The 15,325-nt window shown below is 37.1% G+C and overlaps 1 protein-coding gene across 1 annotated transcript; it reads left to right on the plus strand.

Annotated features, from left to right (window-relative positions):
- Nucleotides 1-3,139: 3,139 nt before the first annotated feature.
- On the plus strand, nt 3,140-13,485 carry coxfa4b (cytochrome c oxidase associated subunit FA4 b). The gene is made up of 4 exons (XM_088323427.1): nt 3,140-3,308; nt 9,827-9,915; nt 9,993-10,053; nt 13,278-13,485. The coding sequence occupies exons 1-4, from the start codon at nt 3,261-3,263 to the stop codon at nt 13,332-13,334; spliced, it is 255 nt and encodes an 84-aa protein (XP_088179553.1). The 5' UTR covers nt 3,140-3,260; the 3' UTR covers nt 13,335-13,485.
- The last annotated feature ends 1,840 nt before the right edge of the window (nt 13,486-15,325 follow it).

Here is a 15,325-nt window from a genome sequence, read left to right on the forward strand (position 1 = left end):
ATTTGAATGCACACAAACTTTTTCTTCTTTTTTCCATGGTTTTTTTTCTACTTTTTTTTTTTAATTCCTTCAAAAAAATCTCATTGTGTTTATTTTTTCCGAGCTGTTACTTTTTTCTTTTTGTTCTCTATTTACTTTTTTCCGTGTTTCTTTTTCTTTTCTTTTTTTCTGCCTTTTTTCTAAATTTTTCCTTCTTTTTTTCTCAGTTTTTCACTACTTTTTCATTTTGGTATTTTCTTTTTTCTTCTATTCTCCCCTTCCTTCAAGTTACTTTGTGCATTATTTTACATAATATTTGGTCATGTTGGGATGAAAGAAGCAAAAACAACCCTAAGAGCCGTTTAGGACCCGAAAGAGCCGGTTTCTTTTAGTGAGCCGAGCCGAAGAAGCCGGTTCTCGACAAACTCTACTAACTTTACTCAACTTCGTTCTCCTTCGACTCGACTTCAAAATACCGCATTTAGGACACAACGTCAGGGGAACCCTTGTATTTTGACCTTCATGCACTGTAACTTTGACTTAAGTCGCTTCTTAATTAATAATTTTGAGCCCTGATTTTTGTGACCTGGCTAGATTTTCTTGTGCGCTTAGAGGGAACACTGCCCCTGATTCCATCACAGATCAGGTCCATTTAAACTGAGACTGAATGACACACAGGGGGATTCTGTCGATGTCAGTCATTTAGGTCGTCATTGGATCATTCAGAAGTCATCAGGGAAATTCTGGAATCACTTGGATGAGCTGAGAGAACAGGGGGGATATTTTAGCAACCGCTACCCATCAGTTTTTGTTGTTTAGTGTCTCACATGTTGCTGATTGTGTGAAAATAATTTCGAGTTTATACCCTGAAATGTGTCCAATGTTCTTGGGGTGCCAATACTTTTCACCAGGCACTGTAATGACAAATATTATTGGAATGCTGAATAACACTTTAGCTGGCTAGACTGCCTTAAAATGGCCACAATTGATCACCAACAGTGATGTGTAGTACGTAAACAGAAAGGCTTTATAGGATGGCTCTTTGAAATGGATGGGAGTCGACTCTCCCACCAATTCAGAGATGGCTCTTGTCAAGATTCGTCTTCTTTTGAAGGCAAACTGATTCTAGTGTTTATTTTTTTTCTTTCCCTTCTTTATCCTTTTTATCATTTTATTTTATCTTGTTTCCCATTTTTGTCCTTTTTTGTTCCTTTTATTCCATTTTTTTCTAAATGTTCCTCTTAATCATTTGGTAGTTGGATCCTTTAACCCACATGTGTCAAACAGGCGGCCCGTAGGCCGAATCAGGCCCGCCGAGGATTTTAATCCGGCCCGCTACACAACACTGAGTGAAGCGCAAGAGAAGAATGAGCTGTAGTTTAAATAGCAAAGCATCTGTAGTAGTATTTCTCTCCCTCTCTTTTTTCTATTTTTTTCTTTCTCGCTCTTTTTCTCTTTCTTGCTTTCTCTTTCCTTCTCACACTCTTTCCCTCGTTATCTTCTCTCTCTCTCATTTTTTTTTGTCTTGTTTTCTTTCTCTGTCTTGCTCTTGGTTTTTCTCTTTCTAACTTTCTCTTTCTTTCTCACCCTCTTTCCCACTTTTCTAATTTTTTTATATTTCTCTCTTTTGCCCCCTTCTTTTTTCTCACTCTTCCTCGCTCTCTTTCTAATGCTCACTCTTGTTCTCTCTTTTTGTTACTCTATCTTTTTCTTATTTCTTGTTCTTTTGATCTTTCTCTCTCCTCACTTTCTTTAATATTATTTTTCAGTCTCTTTTTACTCTTTTTTTTCTCACTTTCTGTCTATCGTGTTCTCTCTCTATTTCTCTCACTTTTTCTCCATGTTTCTGTCTCACCTTCTCTGTCTTTTATGCTGTCTCCTATGTTTCTCTCTCTTTATCTTTCGCTCTTCTTTCAACCTTTTCTCTTTCTTGCTTTCTCCATTCTTTTTTCCCCTTCTCTTTTTCTCTTTTCACTCCTTCTCGCTTTCTATTTTTTGTTGGATTTCTTTCCTTCTCTCTCTCTTTCCCCCTCTCACTATTTTTATTTCTCTCTTGTTTCTCACGTTGTCTCTCTCGCGCTCTCTCCCACTCTTTCTCTCTCCTTATTTCTTTTCTCTCTCTTGCTTTCCCCTTCATTCTTTCTCCCCTTCTTTCTCTTCTCTTTTCACTCCTCTATTTTTCGTGGGATTTCTTTCCTTCTCGCTCACCATTTTTGTTTTTATCTCTTTTGTTTCACACGTTCTCTCTCCCTCCCACTCTTTCTCCCTCCTTCTCTCTTTTCCTCGCTTTGTCCTTTTTTCTCTCCCTCTTTTTCTTATTTCTTTCCCTTTTTTCTTTCTTTAAGAGAATGTTCTATTGTGTGGCCCTCGAGTTAAAATGAGTTTGACACCCATGATTTAAATGCTACTTTAAAAAATGCATAAGTAAATACTATAAACCTCTCAGATTTTTTTTTAATATTACTACAAAAATACCATTTATATCACAAAGCAACTACAGAAATTCTATGATAGAAATACTATTCAAGTAAAACTACAGATATACTACTAAGTTTCTACGGTGAAAATAAAACTACAATAATAGTACAAAATAATGACTACAGAAATAGTATGATGCGGTGCTAAGGATAAAACGGACTGAACCATCTCATGACGAGGGAGTATTTCTGACGCTGCGTTGTACACATGTTTTGTTTTCAATTTTTCATAATTAAGATCGTGTTTTCAGTTATATTTGATGCTGTCCCGTGCTTTATCATTTAATAGTTTTGAAAATGCTATAATTTGGGGGGGAACTTGACTCCCCCCCCAAAAAAGGCTCATGAATTAGATGTATTTTATATTTTTTTTTATCTCTTGCCATTATTCGAGACGTTTTAAAAAAAAAAAAAGACAAGTTAAATATATTGTTAAACGTAGGTTTTGAACGTGACGCGGCCGTCTCACCCATATATGGGCATGAGAAAAATATGACGTCACAGTTATCAATTTTTTGTTTTTATTTCATTTTTATTTTCAATAACAGAGAGTCAATCCTGAACTCATTGCTCCTCTTTTAAATTATTTTATAAGCGAAAATCATTTTTGCTCTAAAGACGCCAGTTGTTTGCCCACCGCGCGCGTGCCCATTGGCTGACCTTCAAAGAGGCGCGGCGTATACTTCAGGGATCCTTTCGGCCTGTCGGAATCTGTAAACCCACCTTCCCCGCAGTGAAACCTGCCGTCACGAACCGGACCTGATCGCCGGGATTTGTCGATCCGCCGAGCCGGTCACCGCAACCATGTCGATGCTTGGAACTGTCGCCAAACAGCTCAAGAACCACCCTGCCGTGAGTTAACGCACGAAGCGCTTTTATTCGATTTGATATCGGAAATGACCCGCTGACATTGAAAGGCGTCTCATGGACGCGGCTAAAGGACGAGCGCTTTAGCGCTCTTTGAGAGCCCTTCTCATTGTTTTTTCTCCTTTTTTTAATATCCATTATTCATATTTTCGGATTATAAGCATTCATTGATGAAATTCCTGACATTTACTCTGGAAATGCGGCAGGTGGAATAAATAAATTGTTATTAAAAAAAAGCGTTCCCTGTTAATGTATCTTAACCCTTTAACGTACATTCCTGCAGACAAAATCTTCAAATGCTTATTCTCAATGCACGCATTTAAGGCGCATTGTGTCGTATTGGACCTCTAGATGGCGCTGTATTGTCTAATGCAGGGGTGTCAAACTCATTTTAACTCGGGGGGCCACACGATAGAACAAACATTCTCTCGGGGGCCGGCCTAGTAGATTAAAGCGAAAGAGAGAGAAAGATGGGGTGGGACAAAGAAAGATAGAGAGATAATGTGAGAAACAAAATAGATTAAAAAAAAGTGAGGGAGGGGGAAAGAAAGAGATAAAGAAAGAAATCTAAAGAGAAACAAAAAAAAAGAGAAAGGGAGAAAGTGAGAAGAGGTAAGTGAGAGAGCGTGAGGGAAAAGGAAAAGAAAGAAGAGAAAGCAAAAGGGAGGCAGAGGGTGAAATAGAGAGAGATAGAGTGAGAGAAAAAGGGAGGGAGGGAGAGAACGTGAGAACCAGAAGAAATAGTGAGAGGGGGAAGAAAGAGAGAGAAAAATAAATCCAAAGAGAGAAGGTGAGAAAGAGAAAAGGAAATAATGGAGAGAAGGCAAAAGAAGGTAAAAGACAGAGAAAGAGACATCGAGAGAGTGTGAGGGAAAAGGAAGAGAAAGCAAAAGAAGGTAAAAGAGAGAAAGAGACAAAGCGGAACAGAGGAAAAAGCGAGGCAGAGAGGGTGAAATAGAAAGTGAGAGAAAAAGGGAGGGAGAGAGAGAACGTGAGAAACAGAAGAAATAGAGAAATAGTGAGGGGGAAGAGAAAGAGAAATAAATAAATCCAAAGAGAAGGAGAGAAAGAGAGAAAAGGAAATAATGAAGAGAAAGCAAAAGAAGGTAAAAGACACATCGAGAGAGTGTGAGGGAAAAGGAAAAAAAGGAAGAGAAAGTAAAAGAGAGAAAGAGACAAAGCGGAACAGAGAGGGTGAAATAGAGAGAGAAAAGGGGAGGGAGAGAACGTGAGAAACAAACTATAGAGAAATAGTGAGAGGGGGAAGAAATAGAGAGAGAAAGGAAGAAATCCAAAGAGAAAGAGAGAAAAGTGGAGAGAAAGAGGGAAAAGGAAATAATGAAGAGAAAGCAAAAGAAGGTAAAAGACACAGAGAGAGAAAGAGACATAGAGGATGGTATGAATTGACGTATTTTCTGCCTGTTATTCAAATCAATGTGTTTTTCTTGTTTTTACTGAAGTTTTTTGTACATATTAGGTTAGCACTAAATATTACACACTGTCCCTTTAAGGCGGCAGGGCGATTTGTAAAGCAGCCAATCTGTACTGTACTTAAAAGCTTCGTGTACTCCAAAGACAGGGTTGGGTAGGGTTACTTTAACTGGATTACTTTCAATTACTTTTGGATTACTCCAAAACCAAATATGCTCATAAAAGACAAAATAAACTAAATCTGAATAAAATGATGACTCACAACACTTGGTAAGCTTTCTCTCCTGGCTTTGATCTCTTTGATCTCCGGCAAAACTAACATAAAATCAGGGTTGGGTAGGGTTACTTTAACTGGATTACTTTCAATAACTTTTGGATTACTCCAAAACCAAATATGCTCATAAAAGAAACTGAATCTGAATCAAATGATGACTCACAACACGTGGTAAGCTTTCTCTCCTGGCTTTGATCTCTGGCAAAACGAACATAAAATCTGGGTTGGGTAGGGTTACTTTAACTGGATTACTTTCAATTAATTTTGGATTACTCCAATACCAAATATGCTAATAATAGACAAAAGAAACTAAATATGAATACAATTATGACTCACAACACGTGGTAAGCTTTCTCTCCTGGCTTTGATCTCTTTGATCTCCGGCAAAACAAACATAAAATGCGACAGAAACAAAATGATCAACTCTATTAACTCGGCTGTAGTCATGAAATTCAGAATTCCTTATGCCGTCTACTGGATTAGATCAAGCATTAAAGGGGCAGTGTGTGTTATTTAGCCTCTCCTTGTAAAAGGACTTCAATAAAAAAAAAAGTACATTATATTAATACTATAAATAATAAGCAGGAATACATGAACTATCATATAAATTTGATTTTTGCATAACATGAGGCTCACCTCTAGTGAGCTGACATAATTGTCTGCCATCTTGCTGCTACGGGTACCCATAAAAACAAAATCCTCACGAAAGGCTAAAAAAAAGGAATGGTGCAGTATGGTCAGTTTGGGTTCACATAGTTTGTATTCTTCCTTGTGCTTTTTAGCACTCCTGTTCAGTAGTTTTACACCAGGGGTGAATTTATTTTAACATGGGGGGGGGGCTGGACTAGTTTTAAGAGAAATAAAGAAGGAACAGGAAATATAAGGAGAAGGAGAGGAGGGTGGGGAAAGGTAGGAAGGGAGAAGAGAAAAGGAAAGATGAAAAGAAACAAAAATAAAGAAAAAGAGTGAAATGGATACATGAAGAAAAAAACGAAGAAATAAATAAAAGTGAGAGAAAGATCAAAATAAAAATGAAAAAGTTTGAGATACAGAGAGAGAGATCATAAAAAAGTGAAGAGAGAAAGAGGTAAAGAAAGTAAATTGAAAGCGGGAAAAATAGAAGAGAAAAGAGGGATTAAAAAAGAGAAAGAGGTAGAAAGAAAGAAGGAAAAAAGAGACAGTGAGAGACGGACAGGAGAGAGAAAAAGAAAGAAATAAAATGAGGAAAACGGAAAGATGTAAAGAAAAGTAAATCAAAAGAAAAAAAAAGAGAGAAAGAGATTGATATAACAGAAAAGGGAAGGAAAAAGAGAGGTCAAATAAGAAAGATAAGAGATGGAGAGGAAGAGAAGAGAAGACGGAGGGAATAAAAGATAAAGAGGTAGAAACGGGGGAAGGAAAAAACACTGAGAGAGAGAAATAAAGAAAAAGAGAGAAAAATAAAAAGATAAAAACAGAAAGACTTAAAAAAAATAGAGAGAAAAATACCAAAAGAGAAAGAAATCGAAAGATTAAATTTGAAATCGAGAGATAATAAAAAGCAAAGAGTAAAAGAGAGATTAAAAAGAGAGAAAAATCAAAAGAGAAAAAAGAGAGGGATTAAAAATAGAGAAAGGGGTAGAAAAGGAAAGGAAAAAAGGCAAGAGAACGAGAAAGAAAAAGAGAGAAAATAAAGATAGTAACTGAAAAACTTAAAGAAATAGAGAGAAAAAGACCAAAAGAGAAGGAAATAGAGTAAGTTTGAAATCGGAAGACAATAAAAAGAGAAGAGAAAAGGTAGAAAAATAAATGAACAAAAGAGACTGCGAGAAACAAAAAGGAGAGGGAGAGAAACAGTAAAAAACGAAAGATATGAGAGAAAGCAAATAAACAACTACGTTTGTTTTGGTAGTGTGTCACCTAGCTTTGGCGACATCAAGCGGCCGTATTTAAAACTGCACTTTTTTTTTTTTCCCTTTCCCGTGCTTCTCAGCTTTACCCCGCGGGCCGAATTCAAACCCGGTGTCGGGCTTCTTTTCACACCCTCCTTTTAATAATATAAATATGAATAAAAACAGACAAGAATATTCCATTTAAACCTTAAATCACTTATACAGTATTTATTATTTTGCTCTAAATGAAAAATATCTTGTAAAATGATACAACATAGAACCTAAACAACTTAACATTAAAATAACATTCAAATTCCTTTGCTCCAATGTCAATGTATATGTAATAAAAAAAAAACGTTTTGCTCTCCTTAATATATTTCCTGTCAAAAGTAGAAATATGAAAATGCTCCACAAATTATTTTGTAAAAACGTCACAACACTGACGCGCTTACCTTTGGCGCAGACGGAGTAGGGCGAGAGATGGGAGGGAGTGCTTGCACTTTTTACATAGCTCCACCCATCCCTCCCCCTCACCCAATCAAATAACTTTAAAGTTCTTTCCGGTGTTTTGGCGTATTTACAGTTTGTTCCGTGGATTCATCAAAAAGTATCTGACCACTGAACACAGATTATATAGTGAACTTTTATATAAAGGATTCTTTAGCGTTGTACAGCCAAATCGAGGTTTTTTGGTGTAACACCTTGACTGTAAATCGTAGTGAAAACGTGCCCTGTATATTCTGAAAAGTACTGCTTTGTAGTTCAGCTTTGGTTTGGCTTTGCGTGAATTTGAACAGGATTTATGGCGCGAGTTTTGAACAAGATGGAGAAAATTTGCATGCAAATTGAATTTGTCTCTGAGCCATAGGTACCCGTAGAAAGAGCCATATCTGGCTCGCAAGCCAAAGGTTCCCGACCCCTGGTATATAGTACAGTGGAACCACGGTTCTCGACCATAATCCATTCCAGAACCCTGTTCGAAAACCGATTTGTTCGATCACCGAAATCATTTTTTCCATTAAAAATAATGTAAATCGTTTTAATCCGTTCCAACACCCTGAATGTTTACCTTGAATGTTTAACGTAAACATAAAGCTAACCCAGGCTAATCGTACGTCCGCGTTATCGTAATCTTTTGTACGAAAGATTACGCTAACATGAACGTGTAATAATAAAAAAATCAGTTCGTTTACAAGTCATTTAGCACCCGGGTCTCCACAACAAGTGGTGAGCGGTTCATTGGATAGGAGGCTCCGTTCCAACACCCTGAAAGCTGGGCTCCATTCCAACACCCACATAAAGCTAACTCGGGCTAATCGTACGTTCGCGTTATCGTAATCTTCTGTACGAAAGATTCAGATTCAGATTTACTTTATTGTCATTCTTGTACACGTGTATACAGAACAAAATGTCGATACATCTGACCCTCACAGTTTCTTTGAACGTCAGCCAGGATAGATAAGATTAACGATGTCTTCGTCAGAATTTTAGCGCAGCAGTTCGTCATCTCGCGGTTCGATGCCACTTCCAGTTGTTAAATTAGGTTAACATGAACATGTAAAAATAAAAAAAAAAAGGATAAAGAAAAGAATTATGGCTAGGATTTCTTACCTTTGTGGTGGTCAGCAGAAGGCGCAGGTGGACGGCTGTTGCTTGCTTATAGCACTCACTCCCTTAGCCACATCACTAGATTTCACAGACTCCTTATTCTTTAGTATCGTATTGATCGTAGATTTAGCCATGCTGTATTCCCTAGCCAGATCAGACATTCGCACACCTCCTTCATATTTTGCTATTATTTCTTCCTTAAATGCAATAGTTGCACGCACTACTTTTCTTTTTTCACCTGTAGCAACTTTGCCGCTTGCGCCGACTTTCTTCGGAGGCATAAAAAGGAGCTAAAACACCCGTTCGCCGCTCAGCACGGCACCCTAGCGTACGCACTCACGCATTACCGGCGTTCAAACTCCGAATTTTTGACCGAACAGCAAAGCAAGAATTTCCCGAAATTTTTGGTCGGACCCCGATTTGTTCGAAAACCGAGGTTGCACTGTATAGTATATAGCAGGGGTGTCAAACTCATTTTACCTCGGGGGCCACACGATAGAACAAACATTCTCTCGTGGGCCGGACTAGTATATTGGAAAGAAAGAAAAAGAAAGAAATAAGACAAAGCAAAGTAGAGAAAAAGAGAGAGGGTGGGACAATGAAAGAGAGAAAGGGAAAGAGAGAAGAGAGAGCGAGAGAGAATGTGAGAAACAAAAAATATATAAAGACAAATAGTGAGAGAGAATAATATCCAAAGAGAAATAAAAAGAGAGATAGAGGGAAGGAGAGAAGAGAGAATGGGAGAAGGAGAGAAGGGGAACGCAGGAGAGAGCAAAAAAGAGAAAATGAAAAATGGAAGAGAGAGCAAAAGAAGGTAAAAAGACACAGAGAAAGAGACAAAGAGAAACAAAGAAAGAGAAAAAGACACAGAAAGTGAAAGAGACACAAAGAGTGAGAAAAAGGGAGGAAAAGAGAGAGAGAGAGAGATAGAGAGAGAGGGAGAAAAAGAAAGAAATACAAGTACACCGTCTTTGTGAGAGGCACCTGGCTTTGGCAACATCAAGTGGACATATATAGGCCTGCAGCTGGTTTTTCTCTTGCGCTTCTCTGAGCGTCGTCTCGTGGGCCGGGTTCGATCCCTTAGCGGGCCTGATCTGGCCCGCGGGCCGCATGTTTGACACCCCTGGTATATAGTATAATATACGTCATATATGAAAGAATAGGTACCGATGAGACTGTGTTGTTCATATTGACGGGTTATTAATAACAATAATGTAAAATGGTCTTGCGGGCCGGATACGATGACACGGCGGGCCGGACGTGGCCCGCGGGCCGGGAGTTTGACATAGGTGGTCTAACGGCTTGTCTCCCTCACCCAGCTCATCCCCTTGTTCATCTTCATCGGCGGTGGCGCCACCATGAGCATCCTCTACCTCGGCCGACTGGCGCTGAAAAGCCCGCAGGTCTGGTAAGTGGGCGTGATCCGAAATCATCCTCTTCTTCCTAGAAGGAAATATTCCAAATCGAACCGTCTCTGTTCGCTAGTTGGGATCGAACAAACAACCCCGAGCCGTGGAACAAACTAGATCCCACTCACCAGTACAAGGTAAGAAGGACTCTTGAGCATTCTGTTACATCACAGGTGTCAAAGAGGCGGCCCGCGGGCCAGATCAGGCCCGCTAAGGGATTGAATCCGGCCCGCCAGACAAGACTCAGAGAAGCGCGAGAGAATAACAAGCTGCAGGTTGAAATATGTCAACATGATGTTGACAAAACCAGGTGCCTCTCACAAAGGCACTGTACTTGTATTTATTTCTCTCTCTCTTCCTTTCTCTTCTTTCTTTCTCTTTTTTCTTTCTCTTCTTTCTTTTCTTTCTTTTCTTTCTTTTCTTTCTTTTCTTTCTTTCTCTCTTTCTCTTCTTTCTCTTCTTTCTTTCTCTTCTTTCTTTCTCTTCTTTCTTTCTCTTTTTTTTCTTTTCTTTCTCTTCTTTTGCTTCTTTCTTTCTCTTCTTTCTTTTCTTTCTCTTTTTTCTTTTCTTTATCTTCTTTATCTTCTTTCTTTCTCCTTTTTCTTTCTCTTCTTTCTTTCTTTTCTTTCTTTCGCTTCTTTCATTCTCTTCTTTCTTTCTTTCTCTTCTTTCTTTCTCTTCTTTCTTCCTCTCTTTCTCTATCTTTTTCTCTTTCTCGTTCTCTCTCTTTCTTTCTTTTCTTTTCCCTTCTCTTTAATCTACTAGTCCGGCCCCCAACAGAATTTTTGTTCTATCGTGTGGCCCCCGAGTTAAAATGAGTTTGACACCCCTGTGTTACATGATTTTCTCCTTTTCCACCCCAAAAAAACAATTCAAAGTGATTGGAACTCCATAAAAGCTACCTCTGCAATATATATGTTACCGCCAGGGTAGGGTTACTTTAGCTGGATTACTTTCAATGACTTTTGGATGACTCCAATACCAAATATGCTAATAAAAGACAAAAGAAACTCAATAGGAATCAAATGATGACTCGCAACATGCGGTAAGCCTTCTCTCCTGGCTTTGATCTCTTTGATCTCCGGCAAAACGGACATCAAATGCCACAGAAACAAAATGAAAATCAATCCAAACATCATTTTTGCCGTTCCATGTATTCCGTTACTCTCCAAGCCTGCACAAAATTGAGTCATTTGATTCATATTTACTGCTATTGAAATACCAAAACAACTACATTAAACTAAAAAAAATACAACAGAAATACTACAGAAATACTACAAAAACTGCTTTTGAAATACCAAAAAACCTACAGTAAAACTACCAAAAATACTACAAAAACTGCTTTTGAAATACCAAAGCAACTACATTAAAATTACAAAGATACTACAAAAAATACAACTAAAATATGACAGAAATACTACAGAAAAACTGTTATTGAAATACCCAAAAAGCTACAAAAATACAACAAAAATCGGTGGAAATACTAAAGACATACTACAAAAAACTGCCATTGAAATACCAAAACAACTACAGTAAAACTACAAAAAATACAACAAAAATACTACAGAAATACTACCAAAAAGATTCTATTGAAATACCAAAAAACCCTACTATAAAACTAGAAAAATACTACAAAAAAATACAAAAAATACTACAAAAAACTGCTATTTAAATACCAAAACAACTACAGTAAAAATACAACAGAAATACAACACAAAAATGCTATTGAAATACCAAAAAACCTACAGTAAAACTAGAAAAATACTACAAAAACAGCTATTGAAATACCCCCAAAAACTACAAAAAATACAACAAAAATACTACAAAAAAATGCTATTGAAATGCCAAAACTACCAAAAATACTACAGAAATACTACAAAAAATGCTATTGAAATACCAAAAACCCTACAGTAAAACTACAAAAATAATACAAAAAAATACAAAAAATAGCTATTGAAATACCCCAAAAACTAAAAGAAAATACAACAAAAATAATACAGAAATACTACAAAAAAACTGCTATTGACCAAAACAACTACAATAAAACTATAAAAAACACAACAAAAATACTACAGAAATACAACAAAAAAATGCTATTGAAACACCCAAAACCCTAGAGTAAAACTAGAACAATACTACAAAAAATACAACAAAAATACTACAAAAAACAGCCATTGAAATACCCCAAAAAACTACAATAAAACTACAAAAAATACAACAAAAATAATACAGAAATACTAAAAAAACTGCTATTGAAATACCAAAACAACTACAGTAAAACTACCAAAAATACTACAGAAATACTACAGAAATACTACAAAAAATGCTATTGAAATACCAAAAAACCCTACAGTAAAACTAGAAAAATACTACAAAAAATTACAAAAAATAGCTGTTAAAATACCAAAAAAAAACTACAGTAAAACTATAAAAATACTACAAAAAGTTAGAGAAAAATACAACAAAAATACTACAAAAAACAGCTATTGAAATACCCCAAAAACTACAGTAAAACTACAAAAAATACAACAAAAATAATACAGAAATACTACAAAAAACAGCTATTGAAATACCCCAAAAAACTACAGTAAAACTACAAAAAATACAACAAAACTACTAGAGAAATACTACAAAAAAAGCTATTGAAGTACAAAAAACCCTACAGTAAAACTAGAAAAGTACTACAAAAAAATACAAAAAATAGTTGTTGAAATACCCCAAAAAACTACAGTAAAACTACAAAAAGAATACAACAAAAATAATACAGAAATACTAAAAATAACTGCTATTGAAATATTGAAACAACTACAATAAAATTACAAAAAATACAACAAAAATACTACAGAAATACTACAAAAAATGCTATTGAAACACCAAAAACCCTAGAGTAAAACTAGAAAAATACTACAAAAAATACAACAAAAATACTACAAAAAACAGCCATTGAAATACCCCAAAAACTACAATAAAACTACAAAAAATACTACAGAAATACTCCAAAAATCTGACTGCAATAATACTACAAAATCAAAACGAGAAAACTAAATATCAAATTGTGCTTAAGACAGGGTCCTAATATACGCTCTATCATTCATTGTGAAGGTTTCAAAAGCAAATCGAAATGGATATTTATTCACGGGTGACAAAAATCGCCTAGGTCTCCAAAACGAGGCCCCTGGCCCCATTTTGGAACCCCATCACCAAAACCTCGAATTTCCCTCCCACGAGTATCCTCATTTCCACGTATCGTCCCCTCCTTTTCATAGAAAGCGGCAGCCATTTTATGACACCCGATGAATCCTTTTGCTTCTCTCTTATCTCGCCTCAAAGTTCATCTCGCTCTTTCCTTTTTTTTTTGCAGCTTTTCGCAATAAACACGGACTACTCCAAGTTGAAGAAGGACCGGCCCGATTTCTAACACCGTCTGGGGACGTCTCGCCGCTGTCGCCGATCCTACGAAAGAAAGTTTCTCGATAACCGTAAAAGAAAACGGGGAAGCGTCCGCTTCGCTGCATGAATATTATTCAGAGCTTTATTGTGTTTTCAAATATTAAACTTGATGAAATCATCCTCGGATTCGGAATATTTATTTTCACGAGAAAGAGGAACAAAACCTTGTTGGGAGTTTTAAAGAAAATATACAATTTGTTGGAAAAATGTTCAGTGGTACCTCTACTTACAAACGTAATCCGTTATGGAGTAGCTTTGTAACCTGAAACATTTGTAAGTAGAGACGCTTTTTGAATGGAAATGTGCTAATCCGTTCCAAACCCCGTCAAACTATGTTTTTTTTTTGATAAATCATAAAAGATAGATAGATAGATACTTTATTCTCAGTCTGTCCGTGGTACAAGACAGTGACAGCAGTTATTGACTATTTCCCGAGACTGTTAGGTAATATGCAATGTAGGGGGTGTGGTTTAATGTGGGCCTTTACTCCGCCGGGTGGAGTTAAAGAGCCTCATGGCATGAGGAAGAAAAGATCTTTTCAGTCTGTCCGTGGTACAAGACAGTGACAGCAGTTATTGACTATTTCCCGGGACTGTTAGGTAATATGCAATGTAGGGGGTGTGGTTTAATGTGGGCCTTTACTCCGCCGGGTGGAGTTAAAGAGCCTCATGGCATGAGGAAGAAAATCTCTTTTCAGTCTGTCCGTGGTACAAGACAGTGACAGCAGTTATTGGCTATTTCCCGGGACTGTTAGGTAATATGCAATGTAGGGGGTGTGGTTTAATGTGGGCCTTTACTCCGCCGGGTGGAGTTAAAGAGCCTCATGGCATGAGGAAGAAAATATCTTTTCAGTCTGTCCGTGGTACAAGACAGTGACCGCAGTTATTGACTATTTCCCGAGACTGTTAGGTAATATGCAATGTAGGGGGTGTGGTTTAATGTGGGCCTTTACTCCCCCGGGTGGAGTTAAAGAGCCTCATGGCATGAGGAAGAAAAGATCTCCTCAGTCTGTCCGTGGTACATATTGGCGCGTCAGAACATAAAACATGTTCAAATTAGAGGCAAGTCATGTAAAAAACAAAACAAAGAATAAAGGAAATATTACGAAGATTCCTTTATATTTAAATTTTAACCAGGGACACGAATATGCACCGAGTTGCCAGGTGTGCACAGAGCGGGAAGGGGATACGAAGAGCATGCTGGGATTCACGCATACGCATTGCCAGGTAGAACTCTCAAACCGGCAAAAGTCGGCACGTACTGTGTTTTTGACTTTGTATCCTGAAACGCCTTTGTACCTTGAGGCAATATTTTCCCATTCAGGTACCTTGAAAGTTTTGGAGGTACACATTCGTAAGTAGAGGTACGGCTGTATCTGTAAAACCCAATACTCTTAAATAACCCAAAATAAACATTAAAATGTTACCGTAGAAACGTCATAGCAACCAAATTAAATGAGTCGATCTAACCATCTTGTTATTCACTCAGATAGCTGACTTGATTGGCCGCCATCTTGCTGCCAAGGCTACCCTCAAAACCTGTCTTTTTTTCCCCTTTTTTTGCACGTCATTTAACTATTTATTTTTTCCACAAATACAGAAAAAGTAAAATAAAATGTAGTAAAAATAATGTTCTATTTTGAGATCATTTTTGTTTTTGTTACATGACTTCTTTTCCCCTTTTTAAATCATTTTGCGCCTTTCATATTTTTCTTTCTTTTCCCGTTTTCTTCTATGCGTTTGTCTTTTTTCTCTTTGATTAGTCTATTTTATCTTCCTTCCCCCATTTTCTTCCTTGTTTCCTCTCATTTTTTGTGAAAACGTATTTAAAAAGTGAGAACAATATAACGTGTTTTGTTCGCCTTGAGCCACCGTAGTTAGTATTCTTCCGTAGTTAGTATTCTTCCGTGTGCATTTAGCACTCGTTTTCAGTCAAACACCAACATCCTACAGAGACGTC

This window comes from Urocampus carinirostris, chromosome 19, assembly GCF_059441175.1.
Source record: "Urocampus carinirostris isolate Australia breed hairy pipefish chromosome 19, RoL_Ucar_1.0, whole genome shotgun sequence".
Classification (NCBI taxonomy): domain Eukaryota; kingdom Metazoa; phylum Chordata; class Actinopteri; order Syngnathiformes; family Syngnathidae; genus Urocampus; species Urocampus carinirostris.